Source organism: Augochlora pura, chromosome 9 (genome assembly GCF_028453695.1).
Source record: "Augochlora pura isolate Apur16 chromosome 9, APUR_v2.2.1, whole genome shotgun sequence".
NCBI lineage: Eukaryota > Metazoa > Arthropoda > Insecta > Hymenoptera > Halictidae > Augochlora > Augochlora pura.
Window position 1 is genome coordinate 4,450,448 of NC_135780.1, and position 27,965 is coordinate 4,478,412.

General features: G+C 34.9%; 2 protein-coding genes and 1 long non-coding RNA gene across 3 annotated transcripts; 2 read left to right on the forward strand and 1 right to left on the reverse strand.

Moving 5' to 3' along the window:
* Positions 1-125: 125 nt before the first annotated feature.
* LOC144474892 (dynein light chain Tctex-type protein 2B) lies at positions 126-1,802 on the forward strand. Its single transcript, XM_078190264.1, has 4 exons — positions 126-445; positions 892-1,025; positions 1,100-1,233; positions 1,502-1,802. Exons 1-4 carry the CDS (start codon positions 240-242, stop codon positions 1,547-1,549), a joined length of 522 nt encoding a protein of 173 aa, XP_078046390.1. The 5' UTR covers positions 126-239; the 3' UTR covers positions 1,550-1,802.
* Positions 1,284-24,490, reverse strand: LOC144474891 (uncharacterized). Its single transcript, XM_078190262.1, has 11 exons — positions 24,334-24,490; positions 13,900-14,055; positions 13,107-13,236; positions 11,899-12,016; positions 8,747-8,828; positions 5,778-5,826; positions 5,081-5,165; positions 4,896-4,992; positions 3,914-4,818; positions 3,269-3,472; positions 1,284-2,811 (listed from the first exon to the last, which is right to left on the reverse strand). The coding sequence occupies exons 2-11, from the start codon at positions 14,021-14,023 to the stop codon at positions 2,677-2,679; spliced, it is 1,929 nt and encodes a 642-aa protein (XP_078046388.1). The 5' UTR covers positions 14,024-14,055; positions 24,334-24,490; the 3' UTR covers positions 1,284-2,676.
* Positions 18,443-27,867, forward strand: LOC144474893 (uncharacterized). Its single transcript, XR_013494795.1, has 4 exons — positions 18,443-18,538; positions 18,617-18,850; positions 27,114-27,338; positions 27,520-27,867. It is a non-coding gene; the product is annotated as an uncharacterized LOC144474893 (long non-coding RNA).
* The last annotated feature ends 98 nt before the right edge of the window (positions 27,868-27,965 follow it).

A 27,965-nucleotide genomic window follows, 5' to 3' on the forward strand; every position in this document is an offset into this window, starting at 1 on the left:
ACCGGCTGTTTTTCCTCTTTTTCCACGACTGTCGAGGTAGCACTACTCACCGGTAAATTGCCAACTGGTGGGAGCAAAGAAAATTTCTATGTTAGCCCTGAAGTTGTTCAGGAGTAGGACCTATTGCTACATTCATTTTGTAGTCATCGCAACGTTGTTGAGTGTGGAACGCAATTTGACAGATGGTGTAACCTAAGCTAATTAAAAAGACCGGGTAAACGTCTGTCTAATTATAGTAAATGGAGGAAGAGAAAGATGAAGATCTTGAGTCAATTGCACCAGAAAAAAGTAAAAATGAAATCAAGGAGAAGGATGATTCTGAATCGCAGGTAGAAAAAATAGAAGAAACGCAGGAAACGCAAGTGAACTTGGAAGTTCTTGAAGTTGCTGAACCAGAGCCTGCTGAACAACCGGTTTATCAGATACGTCCCCAACTACACGAGAAGTACTTTTATTTATATAAATAATCATTTACATTTATGTTTTATTCTTCATTAATGTTTGTTAAAGTGTCCCCATATTTTTGTCTCTGCTGTTGAAGTTTTTTGTTCAATTTTCTTTCTGAACAAATAATATTACAATATATTTACATATTTACACGAGTGTTCTATAAATTTAATATTCAATGATTAATAAATACTACAATGACAAGCTTAAATACTTATATGATTATTAGTAAAATAAGAAATAATTTTTATGTTTAACCTTTTGACCGTAGCATGGTATAACTTGAAATATAGTAAGTATTGCAACAGTAGAAAGGTATTGGAAGATTTCTGAATATTTAAAGTTCTTAGATTCGCTATATTTATTGAAATTAATGTAAGATTTATGTAGTCAAAGTGTTAATAATTGCAACAGAACTATGTAGAACGAAACTGTGTTATGCAGGTTTAAACCACTGAGAGCTAAAGAAGTTATACATAATATATTGTTTGATCAACTTTCCACGAAAGTATACGATGCTCAAGAAGCTATTCAATGGACTAAAGATATAGCTGATATAATTAGAGAAAAAGTAAAAGGTGAAATTGCATTTCTGAAGCAAACACATCGGGTTAATAATCCATTACACAAATAATCTTTTGTGTACTTTTAGAATTGAACTTCAAAAGTTACAAATATCTTGTAAATGTGGTTTTGGGTGAGCAGCATGGTGCTGGGGTAAAAATGGGTACAAGGTGTATCTGGGACGCAGAGGCTGATGCATATGCTTACGATAGTTTTGTAAATGTAAGGAATATGACAATGTTTAATCCTTTAACTTATTGCACAGATTAATATAAATCTCAAAGAGCATATATATTGCACTTCTTTAATTTAATTTTAATATGTTTCATAATATTACAAATTTTTGAACATGACAGTTATCAGGCTATAGTCCTATGAACAATAAATATAAAAGATTGGGAGTAATTTGTATTTCAAAAATTTTCAGAAAACAAAATAATTCGATAAAACGCATAAAATATGATGGTAAAAGACAGTCAATTTTTTTCAGGATACAATTTTCTGTGTTGCCACAGTGTACGCTGTATATTTTTATTAAAAAGATGGTATGTTTCCAAAGCCAATGTGGCAACTTATTAAAAAGAACCATATTGCAAATAACAATGAACAAAGGAAAAATAAATATGCAATCATGATTCTCAGAAGAGGAAATTGCTTTATTAAAGTAGAAGCTATTTTTATTACTTGATCGTACGTGTTTCAACATGGCACAATTTTTGACACATATTTAAAGATAATGTTTGTATATACATGTACTTATGCTCATAACGAAAGCACATTGATTTCTTGTATCTTTCGTTCACTACAATTATTATAGCACCATAATTCACAGTATTATTATATGGCATATTTATTAAGCCACAGAGAGAACTTAATGCTACTACTAAATCATGTTTCTAAGTTCATTTACGTTAAGATTATTTTAAACTATAATGTGTTGTGCTAAAGTTATTGCATTATGATTTATTTAATTTATATGCGGTATATAATATGTTGGTATAGTATAAAAACTCAAAATTAATAATGATGCAATAATTTCGGAGGATTAATAAAGAAATTCAGCGTAGAATATTTTTAACATTATTATGATACAAAATTACATATATAATAAATTATTTGTTAAACAATAGCTCTATCGTATGGCCATATTTATTTCTCAAAATATATGAAAAAAGTAGTAAGCTTCCGCAAATTTTGTTACATATGACTAAGAATAAAACAAAGAGTAAACAAACGTGACGATAGTAAAGCCTAAACTGTTTTTTATGATGGCGAAGGAAAAAATAAATAAGTTTCTTATTTACGGTAAATATAACAAAATGAAACAGTAATTAGATCAGTATTTTACATTATTGATTAAGACGATAACAATTAAACGATTGCATATTGTCGCAATTTTTTTATTTGTTTTCAAAAATTATAGAAAATAGAGATAGCAATAGTTAGAGAGATATTGTCAGAAGCTGTTTTTTAAAACATATAATTTATGTTCCATGTCAAAAATATTTTGCGTATAGCAATCTTAATTTTTGCTTACAACTTCCTCTTTTCTTCTTTGCATTTGCAATTTAATTTTCATGTTATACGAATTATGGAAGATTGATAATTCGAGGCACAATTCCGAATCAGTAAACCTGACGCATATATAACAATATATTAAATAAACTACATAACTGAACACGGCATGGCACAACAAAGAGGAAGACACACAGGGACGACAGCAGCGCCGCTTTTGGATTGCGATTTACTCTTACTAGACGCTTCGTATTCGTATTTTGCCTTAGACTTTTCCCAGCCGCCCTGTAAATAAACAATTTATTATATTTTTATTCGAACTGTTCCGAAAATTAAAGACTTCATCGCTTATTATCGGTAAATTTGTGACTATTTTTGGAAGTACTCTATGAATTTACAACGCGAGTAAAATGTTATTTAGTTGTGTTTTAATACAGAGTAGAACACCGAATATCTCAGGATGCTCATTGTATTCTTCTTAATGCTGGTTGAAGGATGCAAGTAGAACAATGACAAGTTCCTATATAAAAAGGTAAAGGCACTCTAACAAATTTACAGCCACGGGAACTCTTTAAGAACACTACCGCGGCTGTCCCTCAAGAATATATAGCCCTTGCGACTAACTTAAATAATTTTGATTTTGTATAGATCAGTAGTCTAATTATAACGTTATAAGTACAACAAAAGTTCGAACAACGTACAAGAGTTGGACAGGAGAACGATTTAGACATGGTATACTTACACCAGACTGTGACATTGCCATGCTCGATTCTTCTTTCTTGGTAAATTCGGCTGAACCAGGAGGGTAATAAACCGGCGGGCCAGCAACATTTTTACTTTTTACTTTAGCTGGCGAGTGGGGTACGAAGTCCACTTCTTTTTTAGTAGCAGGTGATTCTTTCGGTTGGCTCCTTTCTCGTTTCGCGATGTCCTCTAATACTTCGCGCTGAAATATATTATAATAGCACACTTTATTATTATACGTACGTATATAATAAATAAACTTATATCATATGTATACTTTACATGAGCTACCAACACGTGTTACTTCATTAAAACGAGAATACAGTGAATTTACGCAGATTGTTCAATATTTTTGTTATAAATAAGAAACTGGTCACATTTACCGATTTTGTGTTAATTCCTTGTAATATGATTTCTTTCACAGATCTATTGGTTAGCACTATCGTCCCCAGATTTTAATAACAGAAGAACCTAATTTCGTTTCGGTTTAGTAGAAATGAATAATATTCATATTTGGTCAGTATGTTCAAAGTCTTCGTCGCGATTCTGACTCGTTATATGTAAAAGGTTAAACGTCGACGTAGAAAAAAGGGGAAGGGATCGTTTACGAATAAACCCAGTACTATATTTTCTAATACGTTACCTCGGTGTCCGAGAACGACGCCATAAGTTCCTCCAACCTTTTCGGCGGGCACTGTTCCGCGTTGGTGGGTTTTGAGGGGCAAACCTGAACTCCATTCGTTGGGAACGGTTTCGGTAACAAGACCTCGTGATCCTCGGCATTCTTGTGCGGCGGTACGGTCGTGGTCGTGTTCGCGAATTTATATATCGTCGTGGTGGACTGCGGCGGGGTGGTTTGCGGCGGTGAGGTGTAATAATTAACCGGTGTTCCCGGTTTATCAGGTGTCGGGTATCGTCCGTTGGAGGGCGACCTGCTAGGATAATGTTCCTCGATCCGATTGATGGTGGTGTGACTCTCGTTGATCGTTTGCGGCTGATTTACAGTGATAATAGTGCCGTCCGGATGATCCGGCCGATCGCCGGGCCTGTAGCCGTTGGGGTAAGTACCATCGACCGCGTAGTATCTTTCGTTTCGCGTGATCGTCGTTTTATTTTCCGGAGAGCCGGGACGATAGACGACCGTTGCCGGTTGACCGGGCGAGCCGCCCATGTGTTCCTCGCGGAAGAATTTCTCTTGGTGCAAGGTCGTGGACCTTTTCGTGACGTCCACGACCGGCGTCGGACTGCCATATCTGACCGGTGTTCTGGGCGGCACGTTCTCGGTTATGGTTTGGTAGCTGATCATTTTGTCGGTCGACGAGCTGCCGCCTTTCGGCAACGTGTACGTAATGGTCTGGTCGCCCGGTAGCACAACGGGCCCTGGCACGTTGCCACCCGGAAGGTACGATTCAGGTGCTCCTGGCAGCTCGTACGTGTACGTCTTGATCGTGGTTGTGACTTTCGTGTTGGGACCTGGTGCCAGGTTGATAGGTATCGCTGGCGTTGGCGATGGAACCGGTACGTACTCCACTGGTTCCGTTTGGTAGCCTTTAACAAATGAACGGTTCATCGTTGGACCGCGAAAATTCGAAAATTACGACGTTTCTATCGTTGAAGAGACTCACTCGAAGACTCGTTGACGTACTTCACTTCCTTCTGAGTACTGTGCCGCGGTATGGGGGAGGTTCGTTTCATTCGGGATGTGTATCCATCGTTGTATACCTGGATCAGAAATATTCCATTAGCACAAGCGTTTATAATTTCTAAGACTTTTTAGAATTCGGTGGTTTTTCGTAAATTGAACACTCACTAGCTCTCTGCTGAGAGATCTATCTATGGGCTCTGCGTCACGGTGCAATGAAGATTCTTCGTAAGTTCTTTCTCGAATGTCGTCGCTGTAAAGTAGAATGCGAATGTTTAGCAAGCTAATCGATTTAGCAAATTAATCGATTTATAGAACGTGTTAATATCTCTACGTTTTCTTGGAAAACAAATTCGCCTTTTCGCAAATAAAATGAACCAGATTCAAATTGCTCATCGTTTATCGGATTTTTAATTTAATACGAATCTTTTTTAGCTAATCACAATTAAGTTAATCTATTTTACAGAAGGGTGAATCTCATTTGCAAACAGATGTGATGATTACTTAGATTTACTGAACAATAATAATAAAATATATAATTAATATTATTTGTTCCTACTTTGTTCAATAATTGACAAAAATATACTGCATTTCATAGCTGTGAAGATAATTACAGGTGCAGTAATTACTCCATCCGCTGTATTTATGAAACATAATATAGTAATTTGTTGTTTCATGACAATTAACTAAAAAAAAGAATTTATTTTCGAAAACTAGATAGTCGACAGATTAAGAACAGTTTAGCAATCGATTGCATCGTTCACGTCTTCCATTGTAAATCCTGCGTAACAGGATGCGTTCGAAGAAGAAACGAGACTGTCTTGGCAATGAACCAAATACGCATGATATTTTGGAGAGCACTTACATCAAGGCCGTGCCGCCGTGCAAAGCATTGTCGGGGGTTGTCCAGGAATCTGTGAAATATAAAAGGAAAATTAATTTATACAATTTGTCGTATCTAGCGAAATGGAAAGTCTAAAAAGTGTTGGCACAGAACGATGTACAATGAGCTTGAAAGTGGATAAAGAAAGAAACTGTTTCATACGTTTCTGGTGTTCGCATAATTAATTATACAATGGGATGCAATGTTTTAAAATAATAATATGATATTATAAAAATGAGTTATCAGAATCGTATATTCCATGCTCTTCCCTTGCAGTTACTGCAATAGATCCACATAAACTTGGCAATAACATTGCATCTTCCAGTTTGATAACGTTATTCCTTCAAATATGTTAATTTTTATTTCGATTTCTCTGCCTGTAGCGTTTTACGCTTTCTTCAGAAGCTGTACAGATTTTCATTCGATTCCCACCAATGTATTTGAATTTCTCTTTTTCGTCGTTCACGGTTGTCATCGTCCCTCTCTTTAGAATCCATAAATTAGTTTCTTTTTTTTAACAATTATTGAAAGCATTGGTCGTCACATAGTATTGTATCCATTGTGTCGCTTGTGCACCGATGCGCCGCGCAGCGGAACTACGCTCGTCCCATTGTCAGCTTAAATTCAGTTCGCTCTCGAAATTCAGGTTTCTGATGAACGACCATCACCCAGTGACCCGACGGCGACGGTCATCCTTGGGGTCTCAATGTCGCGTGTTCTTTCTTCTGCTTCCCATCCGCCATTCACATTTTTCGTCTTCCTCATTTTCTCATTGGGAATACAACGGAGGGACGGTGAAATCGGGTCAATCTTCTGTTATACGCAGCCCTAATATGGGTACGGCTGTGTGTCGCGCGTTACCGCGAACATCGCCGGCACACGCGTCCGCCGCTGCATCACCGACGCGCAGAGGAGTCGGCTGGCTCGGAGATCTTCTCCGTACGATGACGTTATCGTTTCCTTTTCGTTATGGTCTCTCCCGCCATTCGATTGTTCTTTTCAGTTTAAATTTGCAATTCAAAGGATTACAGCGGTTTTAAAATTTCTTATTCATTTTAAAAGCTTCGTTTTCGTTCGAATAATTTTCATGGAAAATTGTAGAAAGGTAAAATTTAATTCTAAAATTGTAAAAATTCCATTGCGACAACCTTCCTTTCATTTACGACTGAATAAGGCATTAATTATTAAATTTCTTTATATCGTAGCACCATTTTCTTGACTTACACACAAGTGTAGCTTAAAGTTTACTTCGAACAAGTGAGAACATTGCAAAAATTATACTGTTTTCTATTATTTTCAATCGATTAAAATCATTAAGAAAAAGGATAAAAATGTCGAAGCCTCCTTCAACTTGCAATTAATGCAAGCAGCTTTTATCTTCTATCGATCACAACATCTGTATCATGAGAAAAATTACGTTTTAATAAGAACCACGATCACTGAAAAATAAGAAACGAGCGACGACTGAAATATAAATAAAAAAATCTTACATTCCGTCGCTTACACATTTAAACGTATCTACTATATCGTCCAAAAGGAAACGAAGACGCGATACGATAGAACAGAATTCCGAAGCTACGATAGCGAAGATTTTCATTGGTACGTGTTCGCGAGGAGGCCAGCTTGTGCATACGATAATAGTTTCGAGAACACGGTACGGTTCGCCGAGAATGAAGTATCGCGAGAAACTTCATCTCGTGGCAGGTATCGAGCCTCCCTCGTTTTGTCGTTCTCATTGTTAATTGACAGTATACCTGTACAGCCGCTCCGCGCCTTAAAAGGAGCGACACGAGTGACCAGCTCTCCTTCCTTCCACGATCGCTCAAAACGCGCCAGCGCTTGCGCGCGATTCCTCGTGAACACGCTTTGGAGTTTACAGAAGTTGTATAAGCCGTATTGCAACGTAGAACTGTTTTATATGTTTCAATATTTATCGTTTACAATAGAGGACGCGATATTCAAATACTATGATAATTAAACGTTCTGTTATCGGAATATTATCTAATAAAAGCGTATATTATTCTAATAGAAACGTTGATCGGATAGATACTAAACCTGTCGATTCAGTATGAAACTCTACACAGATTTATAGACGTTAAACATATACTAGAAATATCAAACCAGTCGTAATGATTGGGTTTTTCCTTTTTTAGCTGTTGAAGAATATTTCTTTTGTTTTAAGAAACTTCTTTGCCGAGGGATATACGTGTAACCACTATTTTATTATTATACATTATGTTGTTATTATAGTTTCAGAATGTTATAACAATATTTGAATATTTAAATAATCTGACGATCTTCGTAATATTTACTTGAACATTAATAATCGTTATGGCACTTGAAAATGTTATTTCAATAGATTTGTCTCGATTCTATTCATTTCTATACGAAAATGTTAACTATAAAACGACAGGCTCGACACCTTTTTTCAACGTTATAGTATATTCTCTTAATTATGCCCTCTCTTCATTAACGTTAATTTACACTTTCGTTCTTTTCATCCACGACCTCGTATCACGCGTAAGACTGCGTTTGCGTTATTGCATTTATACTCGAAGCTAACGGTTTTATTTATTTCAAAAAGCTTGCACACAAAATAGATAGAAGTAAATAATTAGAAATACTAGATTATTAAAAAAGTTCGCATTTTCAGTAACTCTTTTTTTTACGAGAAAGAGCTTTATAAATTATAAATAAATGCTAATACTTAGTGTATTACCTAATTTGCTTTGAGTAAAATTTCTTTATGTAATTTATTGTAATAGTATAAATATATTTGTACTTTATTACCGAAAGTACTATTATTATTATTATTATTATTCGCATGAAAAGGGCAGGTTATTTATCGATCTTTTTCATTCTATACTCGTGCTAGTTAAAAATCTTTGCACACGTCACGGACAGTGTTCTCGATATTTTAATACTCGTATTGAAAATAGAATAAAACTCACCAACTGGTTTTCCATCGAGGCTTTTATTGTATTGGTAGGACACCTGTTTGTAGGCGATCGTTTTGCTCTGGCCAGGTTGCACCTAAATAAAAGTAACATTTTCATGTAAATGCGTACCGTTTCTAATCCGATCGTGACATTTTCAATCATTATTACCATTCCTCCAACATCGTTTGCCGCGATAATGGCATTCGCGCACATTGTACAAGAACAATATAAATAATCAATGAGTCTTTCACGAATGATAACATCGACTATTCGCGTCGATCGCGCGCGTATGTGGGTTGATCCAACTGATCAATCACGCTACGTTTGCGATGTGTGTTAAAATTTAACTTGTTAAATGATAGAACGTGTTACAGGAGGTACGCGATTTGCAATTCGACACGATATATGATCCATTAAATGCGTAAAGAAACCTCGCGCCTTTGAATTATGCAAAACACAGCGTTAGAAGATTATTCGTTCCACAAATCGGAGATCCTTTTATCTGAATTATTTATGCTTTTTTTTATTATTAGACTACGGCTCTTTCCGAAAAATCAAAATTTATACCATGGTTACAACAAACAGGAGTTAACTAAAAGTTTTCCTTTATTCGTAACATTTTTAATGAGTTTGAAATCATTGAAATCATTGAAATGCATCGAATTTGCAGTCATTGCATTCTTAAGATCTGAAACTGAAAATTTGGAGAATGTGTTTCGAAATCAAATTATCCTAAACGAAAGAGTAAAAGAAAAATTTGTTTAGAATGTTAATGCTATCGTTAGATCACCGACTTAATGCATTTATAATAGAAGAATTCAAGGCCTTCATCCATTGCTTCCAATTTACTGGAATTGTTAACGAAAGTTGCAATCGATAAAGATAATGATCTCTTAAATATTAGAATTCTTTGTAATTTTTATTAACTAATCCATTATCGGGCAAATTAGTTTGTGCGCGTGCGTGAGATCTATGAATTAAAGTACAAGTACTTTGAGAATTTTTATTTTCCGTCATTCATCAATTAGCATTAAATGCACCATATTCTTCTACGTCGTGCAAATAATCGTCATTTTTTACAGTATCTTCTATAATAACACTGCGTTGCGTGTTGTAGATTGTTTTTTAATTCCTGTAGGTGACATCGTAATTATTATAGCGTGATGCGATATTGATTACCGCCGCACCCTAAATGATATTAACTTTTATGATCACAGCTATCATAACTAGCCATCAGGCACAATGATACGTTTTTATCGAAATGTTTAAAAGTTTGATTAGACTAATTTTCATTTTTTCAGAATTTTTAATTTCTAAAAAATATTTCGTACAGGCTCATTAGTAACTTAAACACGTTTCCTTGTAAGAGAAATTACAGTTTAGATAGGTTTAGTTAAACTGGAAATTCGAAGAATTCGTGAGCTCTTTTACATAATATTGAAACTAATATATTTCCGTCGTTAAACGGTTTGTACTATAATAATGTATAATTATGACGCAATATAATGATTGCATCGAAACAAATTTTTCAAAGTCACCACCATTAACATACTTAATTTTCTTAACATAGCAGCAAAAGATTTCAATTGTGCGAATGAAAATATTAATTTTCCTTTTTTACAATCTTTTAATCTTCTACTATAATTTTACTTTTGCATTGTTCTTTTTGTTTATCATATATGCACCGTATGAAAGTATATTGTAATACAAAGAATGTATTACATGCTCTGCTATGATACGTCTTTTTAATTTAATTTATTTCTTATTTGAAGAATTTGTAAGAATTTGTTTACTTGTGTAACAAACGGGAGAAAGCAGTTTACCGCCGGCGCACGGTGTCACGGAGCCCCGACATTCAGCGTGATATATTGTTTATTGGAAGACGCTAAATTATGCGTGAAAGGGATCGTTGGTAATTGCGAGTTTCCTGGGCCCCGTGATCTAGCATTCAATGAAAATGTAGATTGGCTACGAGCGTAATTTGCTATGCGCATCTCGCGATCGCCGGATAAAATTTCAGCCCGAAGCCCTTCGCGCGTCCGCGGACGCCGCCTAGTCTCATTTGCATACGGAATAACAGCTTCGACTAGAAAAAAAACCAGAGATATAAGGAGATATAATTTGCTTAGACTCCACGTTCTAGTTTACCTTTTAACTGTACACCAGTTTGAAAGCCTGTGGTTTACGCGCTCGTCAGTGTGCACCGTAAATAATTCGCACCGCGTATACGTAGTCGCTCCTATCACACCGTTTATCGCCTTTTTCAATTTTTCCGTGCGACACCCGTATAAAAAATTTATTCACCAATTACACAATTAATTTTATATGTATTTTAATTGCAACTTACTCATATCCAGAAACGTATACTACGTATTAACGTTCTTTGCAGCACGTGAGTTGCCAACATCGACGAAATGCATTTTTTAACTTTTCATTATGAGACCAAGTAAAAAAGTTGATTAATTGAAATTTTGGAAACAATGTTTTAGCTATCGTCTGGTAAGCTAATCCTTGTAAGATGCCAATAAAATTTCGGTCAATTTTTCTCCATATGAAAAGTTGATTTTGTTTTAAGAGGTGTACGAATATTTTGATTGTTTTAATTGATAAGAGTAATGCTCATATATCGCCGGAGAAACGGATAATTCTGAACGGACGAACGAGAATTTTGTATCAGTATTTCGTTCAGGAATGTAAAGTGTTGCCGTATCGCGTGGATTTCGACGAATGGAGCAACTTTCCTGTTCGATTTAGTTTCAAAGAATCGCATCGTAAACTCGCGCGCACGCATGAAAGTGGCTCTCGAATCGAACACCGAGAACCGCACTCGGGACGGTCTTACCTTCGATCGACGTCGCTTCGCTTTTCATAAGTATAAATTCGCGGTAGTGTACTCTCACTCGAGTGGACGGAAACATTGGAGCTATTCCGACAGATGTAAGAATGTGTGATAACGTGATTTGGAAACGCGCGACAAATATTCATGGTGAAGTCTGTGCAATAAAATAAGTAGGGTATCGAAGAGATAAAGATGGCGTTGTGGAAGGGACGAGTAAGGAATTGTAGTTCGACCAATAATACATGCAGTAGTATTGAAAGGAAATTCCTTGTGTTACATAATTGAAAATATTTCGACGAGGACGATTTTGGGAATGAAAACTTACGTTCTGTAATTCCGAGTCGATGAATTCTAAGCCAGGTATACCACTCGCCGCGCCACTCGGCCCACTGCTCACATACTTTTCTGTGGTGGTCATGGTCGTTCGATTTGGTGAAATGGGTCTGAAACAAGATTGCCCACGCTCGATTTAAACTGGCAATAAAGTAACCGCACGCTCCTGCGAGTAGATTAGTACTTTCGTGTGATGAATTACAGAGACTATGGAAAGATTATTTAATATCTAAATACATACTGATAAATGGTAATGGGGTACAAAGACTTTTGGTAATATTAGATGATAGCTTAGCTTCGAATTATTCGATTAAATTGTTAAAATTAATATATCTGTGTTTATATATTTATTTTGTTTAGTAAAAGTTAATAACGTATACGTTATAGTGCGATAAACATATAAGCTATAAGAGAAAAATTCGTGCAGTTTTTCTTTCGCAGACAAGCTACGAATTTTTATTTGCATAAATAATGTAAGAGCAGTAGAATGAATTGCGAATTGCGATGGACATGTTCGCTTCTTTGTTTCTTCTCTCATCGTTATTCCAATGTTTTCACGAACTTCGAATGTAGTGCTCGAAATTTCATAAATCCGTTCTTTCACGCTTTACACGCTCTAAATTTAGGAGGACGCTAGCGGGCACTGTAACTCGTATTTTTAACATTCGCGAGAAAGCTTCTGTTAATAAATAAACATCTACAAAAATATCTCGAACGATTTAGAAAAGATCTGAACTGCTGGAAAATGGGCCGCTACATCTATTTCTCTCACAGCTGAGATATCACGTGAAAGCATGTGTTCAGGTTATAATTATATTCGTTCTCTGTTTTTTTTTTTTTTTTTAATAAGCAAATTATTCTCGACGAATATGCTATTATAACATTTTTATGAAAATTTTTCGTTCAAATAATTCATAATAATTCCGATATTTTCGTGAAAGATTTTTGATTTCTAAAATAGTAATAGTATTACTTTTGTTTTCGAAATTGAGAAACAATATTCTTACTTTACTTTTGAGTTTTACAAAACATTCTAGCAAGTGCTATCAACAAATCCAAAAGTCATTAATACGAGTTACTATAGTATATACTGTGCCGTTTGGCAAACAAATTAATGCGCAAAAGTTTTAAATTCCAAGTCTTAATTAATATTAAAATTAGCACTTCCAGGACGAGAAGTGTTTCTTAAGATTCGCTTACCTGCCTTCGGAGACCACCTTAGTCGGATTTGCAGCCACGCGATACTCCACTTGGGGTGAGAGTGCTCTGCCTCCTCTGCTTGGGGTGGCACTTCTCGACACACTTGTCTGCAAGTCTTCGAGAAGAGCGTCTGCAATCGTTAAAGATGCCGTTTTCCATTATTTTTATTCGCGTCGAAGAATTATCATACAATTATCATACCCTTGAAAAGTATTAAGATACCTGCCTTCTTTAGTACAAACATAGTAGAAATATTTTTTGTTGTATCGAGGAATTGTCTACGATTTTTATAGGATCGTATTCTTGAAAGTACATATCAAGTTGCAAAAGTTTGTGACTTGTGCATTTAGTTTAATCAACTTATTCAATTTTGTTCACTGAAAATATATCCTTAGTTCATTTCATATTCTTTCTGAACTGACTGAATTTTTCTTAATTAAACTACAAAATTCATGAAAACAAATAGGACCAGAAATAACATTTTATTTCATAGAATTGATGTTATTTCTATTTTAACGTAAAATATTTATAATTATAATTTATATTTAAAATTGGTGTAACAATTAGCTTAGGATATGATAGAGCGAGTTCAGTGGTGTCTCTTGAGTCACCACTCGAGTGCAAAGGGTTAAATCACATTCATATCAGAAATGCTTACACCGTTTGTAACATAGAGCAATAGAAGGCGAGGCAACGAACAGATGAAGTAACGGTTGCACGATAATTCATGTTCTTTGTCGAATGATCGCTATAGAGTAGAATTACACGTCACGTGGCACATTTAGAGATTTACCTAAATTGTTTTCGAGGCTGTTGGCCGTGGTTGCAACCTGGCTCTGGCCAGATATAGGACTGCCATGACTCACGATCTTTCTGCTGCTGCGTGTTGTCGTTCTCTCCCTTATCGCCGCTGACATTGCGTTCTGCTTAATTCCCTGCCTCACGAAACCTGACAAATCAGAAATATAGATAACGATCAATTAACATATGATTGAGATATCAATCGCTCATTGAGAGCGAAGAGAGTAGAGAGCGAAGAAATCTGTGCATCCGGATGCATAAGTGCGCAAATGCTAGGTGCATGTGTTAAAATAATGTGCACTATCTCCGTTCGCGTAAAGAGAAACATTTTTCAGCTAACAATTATAATTATCGATACTTTTTATCGTATTTTATCCACTATTTCATGACTATCCAAATATTCGTTGAGACCTAAGAATAATTACTATGCACAACCAGCAAACTTTTGTAAATGCAATTTTTCTTTGCCCGCATAACTTATTGTTTAATACCTCGTGTACTAAAACATAAATTTTACCGACAAAATGAAATGAACTTTTCTTTTATTTTTCATATCTGAACTCTGGTCTCTTATACGAAATAAAGGTTGCCTACGTTCATCGTAAAACGTAGGAACTTTGAACTTCTTCAACTTCGCAACAAAACATAATTTACACGTGTCGCAACAGAAATGTGAATCAATTTCTTAACTCATTTTCTCATGATTAAAGAATTGATAATAGACTCTATTTACTCGGCTTTTAATAGAAGTTCTTGCGCATGCGAGCACAATTGCGAATCGTATAAAGTTCATAAGGTTTAAAATCATTCTTTCTTAATCCTTGTTAGACAGACACTGACACGAGAATTAAGGGATCGATGGTTCTCACTATTTCGTACTATTTACCATAAGTACAAAAAACCCGGTGCCTATTAATGTCAAGTTCGCAATATGGCGGAAACGTTTCCATAGAAAATCGTACCGGTGAACGGCGTCGCGAAACTAAGCGCGACTCGGATGATTCTCGTTCAGGTAGAAATCCGCGCCTTACGCAAGCGTCCAGCAAATCGTCGCCCATGTTTTCTTTTTTTTTTTAGGGGGGAAACACACTCTGGCCGATGCGACTTTTACTTGGCTCTTGTTTGTTACCGGCTCGTCCGAATATAGGACGTAACAGAGAGGTCCTATTTATAGATGCTGCACGTTTATAAATATGGCAGATTCGAAGAGATCGAGAAACTGGATCTAGAGGCGCGGTGCAGGAAACTTTCGCAGTGAATACCTGAAGCCGGTTTATTGGCCGAGCTCGAGTCACTCGCGGGGCTAAAGCAGTGGCATTTCGAATTAAGTGGGCGCTGGTAATGCTTGGCCGTGCTAGATGGGTTACCTTACGAACCGAAATTTATTCCCTATTCCTCGACGTTGCCGGACAGTTCGGACCGTGAAAAGTGCCGCACTTGTCGATCAAAAATCCTTAGCCTCTCGTATTTTTCGGCGAATTGTATTACCTAACGGTGTGAGAAATGCAAGTGTTACTACACTCAGGCAACAGATAAACGTATACAATGTATATACGTACAATGAGTCACAGACGAAATCGTACAGCACGTATCGGAAATGTTTCGTCTTGCAAAAAAGTTTGAGAACAATATGTGCCATGTAGAAAACGTAGATATAGTATCTACATTTGTTATGTATTAATCCAGAAACAAATGAACTCTCTATGTATATAAAAGATATATGTAATTACTAGAATTCTGTGTAAAGAAAGTTACATCAATTAAAATCGTTTATCTCAAAAATGTTGTTTCGCAAGTTGCTTAAAAATCGTAGTATTTTGTTAGAGATCTTCGATTACGTTCTTTCGCATAATTGGACTCAAATTGGGGTTGTATGTCGGCTGGAATGGGCAACTAAGATTTGTTGAAGGAATCCAAAATTTCAAATTCAAGACTTTGTCGAAGCTGTCTGAAGCTCGATCTGAAATTTTTTAGTATTTAATTACTGTGCTACGTTTGTATTATGCTTGACGAGATTTAATCCTTTGCACTCGAGTGGTGACTCTGAGGCACCACTAAAATCATTACAGCACGTTCCAAAATAATTTTTATATTATGCAAAATTGGATTTCATAAATTATTAATAGTACAACTGTTGCTACATGAGTTACAAGACTCAATTTCATACGCATAATATACATTTTGTCATATAAAATTGAAATACTATATATCAGGAACGTTAATTTAGAATCGCAGTTATAATGGCTTCGAGTGCAAAGGGTTAACAACAAAATTACCTCGAGGTACAGACATCTTTTGTAATATGATTAATAGTATCCTTGTGGAATAATGTTCAGAACAATGTTCAACCATTCAGTATGCTACTTTGGTTTGTCAACAAGACCTTGGGGCACTTCTCAGTGTAGATCATTGAATTTGTGTTCAAAGTAGCTCTCGCTTACAAGAGAAGCAAGCCGCAGCATTCTATTTAAAAAAAAAGAAGTTAACCTTCGTGTCTAATTGATTCTTTTCAAGAAATTAGCATTCTTTCTATTTTTATAGATTCTGAATAAAATTGTGCTTTAGATAATAATAAAATTCATTGACAATTCCTGTAAAGGAAAAATGTACAAATGTAACACTGTCCTCCATTTACTAGAACGATTACAGAAAAAGGTTAATTTTTATTTTATTTCCGTCTCAGACTTCGCAAATTCTTATTTTGTCAATCAATGCAGACAATTTTTAATTTACAGCAAAGTCGACGTGTTAAAATTCGATTGCTTGGTAGAATTAGGATAATGAATTTGCCGATCGGCAGCAAAATAAACGAACATTAAATGACACATCAAAGAGGACATGATTAAAAATGATTTTTATTTCGGTCTGTACTTTTACACGAAAGATTTGGAGTTTTCAGAAACACTTTGAATCCAATATTTTGCGTTACATTTTTATCGTTTTGGTAGAATTCGACAGCGAAACAAACGAACGAATTAAGGGAGTTAAAGATGGCGTGTGCTACGTTCGTAACGGAGTTTCCTCGGGAAATGGTTAACGGCCGTGTTCTTCCGACGGAGACATCGATGCGAATGGGGCAAAGGGGCCAAGGAGGCCTTCCGAGAACCGACTGCGGAGGAGACACGCACTCGTATGATCATCGCTGAACCTTGAAACGTGTATCCGGGCGGTTTCTAGAATTTGTATTCACCCAACATGTCGGACGAAAATGTTCTGCTCGAGTTAGTCCGTGAGCGTACTCCGAAAACGCGATTGTTTATCGAGTCGTTCCGGAACGATCGAAATCACAGATAAAACGCGGGAATTTCGCTCGATTTCATCGCTCACATCATTTATATTCTTATAGTTCGAAAACGTTGCTAGAATACAGTTTTCTACTTTTCAATTTCTTTTTATTTTACACATTTTAAATTCTTTCTCTTCCTCTGCGCATTAGTTTCTTTCTTTACGCTTTCAAATTTCCTTTGCTTTCTTTACATTTTTCTACATATTGATTTCTCTGCTTTTCTACAGTTTGTTACGTTAAATTATGAAATTTATACGTTTTCTCGCATTTGAAAGATCTGTCCATGCCATAAATGCATAAAGATCTTGTATATACTAAATACTAAAAATTATTACGGAATCATTTTTCTTGTAAAGGTATTTTTACCTTAATAATAATAAAGGTATTTTTACAATTTGAATAACTTCGAAATGAAAAATTCCACGTGGTGTTAATTGTCATTAATTACATCTTTGATTGAAACAATGCAATGTCCGATCTCATTTCGAAGTTCTCAAATGTTTTAATGTCCCACTTATGCGATTTTGAATGATTACGCGGCACGACCTTTCGTGTCGAATCGTTAAAAGAGTGGTAGTGACATTGTGCATCGCTGATCGAGGCCTTCGCGCGAATCAAAACGGTGATGACCGCGGTTGATCTGATTCTGAGAGCAATTGCGCAAGCGTTGCGTTTAAAGTTGGAGAATCTGACTCATTCAATTTTTACCACCTAGTTGCTCCGAAAATAAGTTAACCGATGGTCTAGCTTTCCATTAAATTATGATAAATGGTTCGAGAATAATGAAAGCGCAGTCGCGAATTTTATAATTTCGTCTTTTTAGCACAGTTATTTATTAACTTAAATAACAGTTAATAAAACCATTTCATTTTTTAAGCAAACAGTTTAATTAAAGGAAGGGAACATTTTTAACATTTGATTTCATAAATTGTAAATGAAATTCTGAATAAACATTCTCCGGGTGATCTTAATCAGCGACTTAATTTGGTTAAAACTTAGAATTTAGAGAGTATAAAAAGAATAGTGAATTTTACTGTCACGTGTAAGTTTAATAGATTATTTTATTTACAATTTATATGTATTTGCTACGTAACAATAATTTGTGTAACGTGGCGGTGGTCGATAATAGCTCCAAATAAAATAATTTTCCAAAATTAATGTTTAAATAAATGATCGAGTACACTTTCTTTCACCGTGTCAAGGAATTTACTATAAATAGATTATAGTAACCCTACGACGCTAAATAATACAAGATGTACAGCGGGCGATAGCTGTACAATGGGAAGACTTATTGATAAATTGCGCAGATTAAAACATTGCCAACGTGAAATATAGTATTAGTAAGGTATAGTGTGCATTATACTTCAGAGTTTCTCTGTATCTTTCTCTATGTGACTGATCCTTTGAAAATAATTTATTACAGCATCTTAGCCTCATCTCTCCGAGAAACTAAAGCAGATAAAAATAAACATTCGGTATTGTACAGCGCCGTGTACAATCCGAGGGACGACAGAGTAATAAATTGACGCTTCGTCGCGAAAGTATTGTTCTTTCGTAATTTATAATACTCGACGTTATACGAAGGAAGATTTCAAAGACCGTGGTCGACGGACGGATCAATGGCGGACGTAACACATGATCGAAGCGATTGCAAGAGGTAATTAATCAGCTATTGACGGGAGGACACCGGTAACATGTGTTACGTATGTCTCGTGTCTTTATGTTTACCTATTGAAAGAATGCGTATTGAGTCATCTATTATTCCATGACAATTGAAATATATATATGTCGAGGTTTAAAAATAATCAATGTTCACAACTGTTGCACGTACAATATAATTTTGGTCGCACATTCTATTTAATTTCTGTAGTGAATTTATACAATCAGTAAGATAATATGTAGTAAAATTTATTCACTTTATTGTTCATTAATGAAAAAGTTCCGAATTTTTGTTTCATTAGTAACGTTAAAATTGAGTTGATGAAAATATTAAAATTTATCGGTTCTCTTTTAAATATTCATTGACCAGTGAAAAATTTATAGAAATTAGATTTAGATTTATAGATTTATAGATTTATAGATTTATAGATTTATAGATTTATAGATTTAGATTTATAGATTTATAGAAATAACACTTCGTTAAATCTCTCGTTACACGAAATAATTGACTCGCATTAAAGTAGTTTTTTTGGATGCGAATCAATCTCTACGATCCAGCGTCTCGCGTGTTCGCTGCACCTTAACTAATCCCTATTATTTTCGATGTTAAAATTGGCAACGGAAGCTGGAGACTTGGCACGAGTACTAGTAGTTCTTGAACAACAAACGCGGAAACAACGATCTTTCCTGATTGGCAGCGGAGGTTCTTCTGTGTACATTCGGATATTGATACAAACTACAATTTCCTAGCTTTAAATCGTAATTGCATTTTTATGTATACCTTCCAACAAGTTATAAAAGGAAAAATGCCACGAATTATATGCAAAAAAATATTTATTGAGAACAATGCGTCGAGCACGGTAGAGGTAACAATTATGTAATCGTTATGCAAAGAGGTGGTTATTTTGAAAATTAGTAACAGCGTCCTTAATACAAACTTATCTACTTGTCTCTCGAGTTTAACGAAGCCATTTTTCTTGAACGATAAATCGTGTTCTAGGTTGTCAACTAATTGCAAGAGATTGCATCAATGATTCTGATTTATCAGCTCTGTCGGCGCTACCTTTTGCATAGACGAACATATACAGTCCTTCTCTATAGTAACTGCAGCATCTAGAAAGAGCAGACTTGCAGAATCTCTAACAATCAACTAACTGTAATGACAATAATGAATCTCCTGAATTTCGTTTAAAAATTTAATTCTAAAATAATAAAATGTAATTCTAAAATAACTTCTCCGACATATTGCATTTCAATTTTTCATGACAAAATGTTTTTTTTATGCATATAAAATTGAATCTTGCAACTCGTGCAACGACAGTTGTACTTTTAATATTTGTTGATATTTAAAATTGTTGATATTTAATTTTTCATAATATAAAAATTATTTTGGAATTTTAGGAGTCACCAGTTACGATCACATCGAAACGGTCTTGTATTCGTTGTACGTACAGAGATTATACATATGAAACGTGACCAGAACGCGTGAATTTTCGATCCAAGAAAGTCGAGGTGGAAGGAAAGCTTGTCTCGTGTAAATTTAACAGAGCGACATTCGACATCACGTGGGTGGTAATAGTCCAGCCAACTGACAGCCCAGAGTTTCATTCCCCTTTCTTTTTTTCTTCTCTGCTACACGTCTGACGTAGCATTCCTTGTTTAACTCGCGTATTTACGTGATAAATATAACCCGGTGACTTTTACGAAACGGTGGCGCGGTCCTCGTTGCTACGGCAATTCTCGATTGTTAATTATACTTCGCTGTTGACAAAAATTCTACATTCTCGTTAATGTAATTGCCCGTTAAGTCGATCGATTTCATCCAATTACGTGGAAAAATGTCGTTATCAACCGTGAAGAATTGTAAGGAACATCAATTTATTTAATTATAAATAAATAAGAACATTTTACTAGAGCTGGTCTATTTAAATACGTTTAAACACTATGTTCAACGTCGTTTAACGTACAATTACAATAAGTTAAAAATAGTTTTAACGTAATCGATGTATTTCTTAATAATGTACATTTTATATACAGGGTGATCCATTTATAAGAGACAAACTAATCATCTCCACAAATTATGAGGGTACAGAAAATAGTTTATACGATATTTGAATGGTTTATATGTCACACTTGTATACGAATTAAAGAAAGAATGGCTTTGAAAAATCTGAGAAAAGTGACTTTGGATATTAGGTGACCGTGCTTCTATGATTTGGCAACACGTAAGAAATCCGTCGTGGAATATCGCGTAAATCATTCAGCGATAAACTGTTGGGCTATCGTAACCAGAAGACTGAAAGACCCGAACACATACGCTCGAATAATCGCATCATCGCGTCTTCCCCAGTCTTCGAACAGTTACTCGTCATTTGTGACTGTGGCGGAATGCAACTGAAAATTGGATAACAAAAAATGCAATCTGAAGAGAGAAGATCGGAGAGTGAGAAGTTTCCGTGGACCATCCTCGCGAGTGCTGAAATTCTGTTGCCGCGGTGGACGTGATCGAAATGATCCTTGGCGTGCACCTTACATGGTAAAAAGATTCACGACAGGCGGAAAGTGGGGTTTGACCTTCCGTCCGTGTACCAAGAACGGTCGTCTGCTCACTGGATTACGTATGCGACAAAGAACGTGATTGGATCGCGTCTCTCCATCATCTCCCTAATTGACAGTTTGCTGTGCAGCACCATAAATTGAGATCTTAATTAAATAGAAGAATGTGTATGAATCAGAAGGGTTACTCTGCTCTGTTTCTTTGTTTCGCGAATTTCAGATTATTTATGGTTTGAACCACGAGTGGGTACTTCATCTCAGGTATAAATTATTTTGAAACAAATATTATTTGACGAATATCTCGAATCAAATTTTATTCTATTAATGTCTCAAATCAAATTTTATTCTATTAATGTCTCGAGTAAAATTTGATCTAAACAGTGCTTCGACAATAATTGTATTTGAATAATGTATTGAATAAGTTCTTCAAATAAAATTTCATTCGCGTTTCGTTGTTCGAACAAAATATGTCAAACTCTGAATAGAAGTTTTCATAAAATATCGTGTAAATACCATCAACATTGTAAAACTAAATGTAATCTGAAATTACAGTACATGTTACGAAAATTTGCACTGGAAGAACTCTTTACTACGACAGTAAAAAATAGATTATGTGAGAGAAGCATAGTCACAGAATGTTAATTCATATGGCAATATTTTTGGCACAATTTTCGATTTTTATGGAAATAACAGAAAAATTAAGATTTGAATACTTATTTGACAATGTATTACACAATTAATAATTTACTCGTTTCGCTAGCGTTCACAATCAATTCAACAACTTTTGACAAGAATTAAAGTTACATCGATGTATTTTCGCTTCGATTTATTTTAATCGTTATAAATACCGTGAACGTTTAAACGAAAGAAAAAGAACGATGAGCAGAAACTTTGAAAACAGTGTTCGAGCGCGAAGAAAATAGTCTCTGAGTCACACTCGTAAAATAAACGCGACGCGTATTTTACATTCGGGATTTGTGGCGTTCATTTTTGTGCCTGCCCGAATCGAATAGGCCGTTTATTTTGAAACTGGTGCGACTGCACTTTTTTTTCTTGTCCTCCGGTTGAAATCGTACTGAAATGTATTATGCGAACAAATCACTTTATATGAGAAACGCAGACGTTGTTCCGTGACGAGAAGGGAAACACGAGAGTATACTGTTTTATTTTTACATTTATCGTTTGCAGAATTGTTTGCAGTTATTTGATCTCTTAACAATTTTAAGGTGTTGATTTATAATACGACAGTGTCTTTCGATTCTTAATATACTTTTACTGTTCTTGGTATTTAATGGTCATAGTAGTAGTAACAACAATTTCTAAGGCACATCTATGGATAATTCTATTCTTTTATTTAGCTTCTAGCGTCTATTATTTCTTACAGATTTTTTAAGCGTTTGACTGTTTCGACTCAGAGTATAATAACTTTTGTTTTAACATCATATTTCGTTCAAGTCGTTTCCTTAAAGTGGCCACATGTTTGATTGAAAAATACATTATGAATAAAATTGATAAATAGAATAATAAATAACGCTAAACATATTCGGTTATATTTTTGTCAGAAAGGTCCGCCATTAGAGTAAAATTCGAGTAAAAATTAACATTATTTTTACCGATCTTTTGTACATGCCGTTGAACAAAGAAAATAAATTTGAATTCAAATTGTAAAAATTGTCTCCTGACTCTTTTTCGGTCAAAATCAACGTACAATTAAAATTGTGAAAAAAGTATGGTACAACGACTTTAGTAAAAGTAGTATAAAAAAATTGAGAGAATTTTCATAAAACTTTGAAACGCAAGCAGACACGCCGCTACACTTCAAATAAGTTGCTCGAGCACGGATTAACGTTTTTGTGGGTTCGGCAAAACGAGGCGCCTTCGCCAGTGACACGTATACAGATGTAACATAACGACTGCTACTGTTCGCGGCAGCCTCTTAGAGACGATCAGAGTTTTTTTTAATGCGGCGAAATTAATTGCTGCACTGCTGGCATGTTGACCGTTGCATTCGCAGTAATTCAACGGTGGCTGGCTTCTGCCTAAGCCGACGAATACTCGCTGGCAAACGCGTATACGTGTTGCTATTTACATTGCGTTCATTCTGATTCGATTAAACAATTAAAGAACGAAAACGATTGCGTTGCAGCAGTGAACCTTTTTCATGCTGTTCGCACAAGCGAACCCGCGTAATGCTGTATAAAACTTTAAACTGACTTCGGACGCGTTGAATAATTCAAACGGATGTGCAACCGCTTTTGCTGGTTCTCAATAGATTCCACGCTTGACAGTGTGACATTTCAAATTTGTTGTTCCTCGCGAGAGAACCATCAAATCCGAGAGAATTACGAGAAAATAAACGTCCGAGATTTCTTATTGCCTCACCTATTTTCTACGGTTTACTGCACCAGAATTGAAAATCTTACGGATTATTATTTTGTTCTCGTTCCTCTATAAAACTTATTATAGCATATATTATAGCTCGGTGAAACAATTCCTTCGCATTCACTCTCAACTCGTTCGTTAAGCTTCCAATGAAACGAGCAATTATAAATCTATTATCGCTTTTAATCACGACTAACTACTGGACTGCAAGCTTTATGCATTTATAACAAAAATTAGATAAAACATAGCCCAGTTAATTATAATAAATTAATATCGCTAAAGCGAGAAGGAAAATTCTCTTAACGCTTAGAATTTCGATCCTGCGTGATGGTCCACCGTCTACTAATTACTATCGCGGACAGTGAAAGTTAATTTTTACAAAATCTTAAATACGACTGTATTACTAAAGTTGCGCGAATTGGATAAATAGACGATAGGACCGGGATTAATAACAAAATATCTCGGACCGAAATAACGAGATGGAAAAACGAAAGTTGCTGACGAGTTAATACCAGTTCTTCTAAAGAAAACACGAGCACTCACCTCGCGAGAAAGGGTAATCCGATATTCACGATCGTGCACCGTTCGCCTCTTATTTTTTTTTTGTTTTCGTTTCGTCGGCAATTTTCGCGCGTCGAACGGTTCGTTCGATTAATTAGTCGAAAAGATAGGCGCACGTGACACCGTACAGTGTCTGTCCAACACTGAGTCGATCCACTTGGCGAATCGCTCGCGTCGCAGCATTAGCGTCCGCGCATGCGCAAACAGGTTTCTTCAAGTCAGGTGCTCAATTCGTCGATCACGTCAATTTCAAAGGAATCGAGAGACAGTGTGGGTCGAATTTGAATCGAATCGACCATTTCTACATATTCGGGAAGTGGGGGGATTTCGATTTTTCTGTCTAAAATCGATTTCTGATCTCACTCGATCAATTTTAAACTTGAGACAAATCTTGGTTAAGTTGTGCAAGCTGCTTCTAAAGAAGGCATGGGAGACGATCCTAAGAAGAAGAATACAAGTTTTGTTTGTCAACCACTGTTTACGTTAGAGGAATGATAGTTGAAAATCCAATTTTTTAAATATCGAGCAAATAATAAAATATCGAAAATATCGAGCAAATACAGGAAATTCTTTTGCGAAGTTTATAGTGTTTAAATGAAATATTTAATAAAGAGAGTGCAAAGAAATTTGTCTTAAATCGCATCGTTTCAGATGATCGAATTAAAAACGCAAGAAGTTTCTTTTTTAAGTTAACTGTAACATTTAACAGCTAGAAACATTTTTAGAAAAATACATTTCTCCAATTACTATGTTGAAAGTATAATCTTTTGCAATTTTTCGTTCTAATTGTTAATGCGTCCATATCGTATTCATGATTCATGAATAAAATTATAACATATGTCATCGTCTTTGTTATTATCTCTTTGTAATAAAAAATGGCCAACAAAGGAAACGCGCGTAGAATGTGTTCCTTGGAACTATGCCTCATACAAATGCCATAAAAATTGATTTATGCGATTTCTAGAAACATTCAGTTATAGCGCGAAAGGATGAATACGAACAATATTTAGTCATGAAAATATGATTGATTAATAACTGTTGTTCAACGTCTCTAATAACCTAGTTGCTGATTGAATGATTATAGAAACGCGCGGCATCGTTCGAACTATGATATGCAAAGAGTGTGAAGACTAACACCGTTTCTAAGAAATTACACTTTATTCGTAACGTGCTGGTACTGTTAATTACAGAATTATGTAAATTGCCCTAACATTTCTTTTAAAAACCGGCCAGCAAAAAGTAAATTTACGTAAACGTTTTTAACGTACACCGGATTAATTCTGACGTACAGTCTGGCGTGTCATAATGGACACGAAGTGTTATTTTTAAAGTCAACGTAGCTTATGCAGGTTTCATGAATTAGGTTACGAGGATCCAAATTAAGGAAAATTTATTCCTTCGACGAAATGCTACTACAAAATATTTTGGAGATCTTTTCGTTTAAACATTTGAATCTTTTAGCTTGCAGAGAGATATAATTACACTTTACTATTTTATAAAACTATTTTCAATTTGATTGTCTCAAAAATTGCTAATCCAAATGCCATACTATAACATATTCTTGTCAATGAGAATTAATAACAGTAATTTTAGTCTGCATATCTGTATTATCAGAAAACTATATAAAGTTTTAATAATAAGTTAAGAAGCAATTAACTGAGGCTGACTTATATTTTTGCTGCCCTGGACTAACGTATTTCTATATATTATTTAAATTCTTCAGTCCAGTTGAAATGTAATATAACATATAGTAAATAATTAATATTTTTTTTGTTCAGTTTCGTAATAATTAGTTTTAAAATTACTTGAATTACAGAAAAATAATTACAGAAAAATCTAAAGCAAAATTCTCCTCGAAATCCGCCACCCCATAATAATGGCCACCCGAAGCTATAGTCTATTTAGTCTACTAAAATCCGCACCTGTCAATTGCTGAACTTATTTAGAAATGACGACGCTACGATTTAATTCAGTGCGATGATGATGTTGATTTCATTTCAATAATCGCATCCACGTAAATTACATCATCGATTAACTTATCTTAACTTCGGTCGAGTTATGTAACCCTTGTACCCGTTATAATTTTCTAGAACTCATAAAGACTTATTTTTGTCAGCTACACATTGTTTGCGTAATCCACGAACAGTTCCGTTGATAATTTCGAGACTGAATATTGAGATTCTTGATCCGAATACATTTCTACCTACACCATGACTCTTTTTCCGTCGCCCACGACACCCCTTCCATTCGTTTCGACGGTAAGAATCGTTATTTATGGCAATAACGACACCTGTGTGTCCCCAGACAATTAAATATACTAACATGGTTACTCTGCATTTTAATGAATTATCGATGCTGTGAACATAATATTCCTCAATGAAAGAAAAGTACAATTAATCAACGGTGCTCAAAATTCTGTACGATTCGAGACATGTTCAGTAAACAATTACATTGAACGTGTAACAATATTTAACATTTAATGATATGATGAAACAATGAAATTGATTTTAAATTTCTGTGAAAATATTTCTTACTCCTTTAAAATAATTCATACTTATTAAACATATATATATTAGTTGTTCTTAATTTGAACACTTTTATAGTTTGTATATTATATAGAATGCGGTATATACCCATAATTTTCTAAAACAACGTCGTATCATAGACAAAGCATACAATTTTTTGTATATTCAGATTTATATAACGAATGAATTGAGATTTGTTAAAAAAAACAGTGTATTGTGTATATATATTTTTTTCAGATTTATTACGTTTCATTTAATATAGGCCTGGAGGAACAAATGTACGTGTCATAAATGCGATGGAATCAAGCGTTGTGGAACGTAAATAGCTGGAACAAAAAAAATATTTCGTTGAAATATGAATATGTATGAAATCGTGCATACACGCAATATTATTTCCATAATTACGCAATTTTCTAAACTCGCGCGAAAGCATGACACCTGCTACCAGTATTTACAAATCAGGTAAATATATTTTCGCAATTTGTTGCAGTTTCTCTGATTCAATATAACAAAATACTTTTGTTTCTGTGACCATTAAAATATGAATTATTACATCATATTTAATCGATAGTTTCGAAATGATTTATTTATTATATTGAAATATGTAGAATACGAATGAAGTATACAGAATAATTTCTTTCAGCTAACAAACCTAAACTCGTTGCTGTCGGTAATGTCGAGAGCTCGACTAAAATGATATTGCAATTATGAGCGTTACAATTGAGAAGTGAGATAATATTTCGCATATTTTCATTTATTTTACAGTTTAGCAACGTCTTCAAATATATCATATAGTTGTAGTATCTCAAATTTATGGCTGTGTATGAATTTGTTTGAATACTTCATCGACTGCTGTAACGAGAGGAAATGATAGTACCAATAGAAATGTTCCAACCAATAATTTAAACATACAAAGTACAAATTGAAAGCACGAAATTGAAATTGTAAATCTATGTCATAAATAAAGAATGAATTCTTATTTATAAGTAGAAACAGAGTGATTAGGGACAATCATATTTTTAGACTGACGCTTAGAATAACAGAATAAAGTAAATATATAATACAAAATAAAATATAATCAAAATCTGT

Coding starts and splice junctions, on each gene's coding strand:
- LOC144474892 (XM_078190264.1), top strand. CDS start 240: ATGGAGGAAGAGAAAGATGAAGATCTTGAGTCAATTGCACCAGAAAAA. Junction 446..891: donor CGTCCCCAACTACACGAGAA/GTACTTTTATTT, acceptor TGTGTTATGCAG/GTTTAAACCACTGAGAGCTA. Junction 1,234..1,501: donor CTTACGATAGTTTTGTAAAT/GTAAGGAATATG, acceptor AATTTTTTTCAG/GATACAATTTTCTGTGTTGC.
- LOC144474891 (XM_078190262.1), bottom strand. CDS start 14,023: ATGTCAGCGGCGATAAGGGAGAGAACGACAACACGCAGCAGCAGAAAG. Junction 5,827..8,746: donor CCTCGATGGAAAACCAGTTG/GTGAGTTTTATT, acceptor TATATTTCACAG/ATTCCTGGACAACCCCCGAC. Junction 4,819..4,895: donor GTACGTCAACGAGTCTTCGA/GTGAGTCTCTTC, acceptor CATTTGTTAAAG/GCTACCAAACGGAACCAGTG.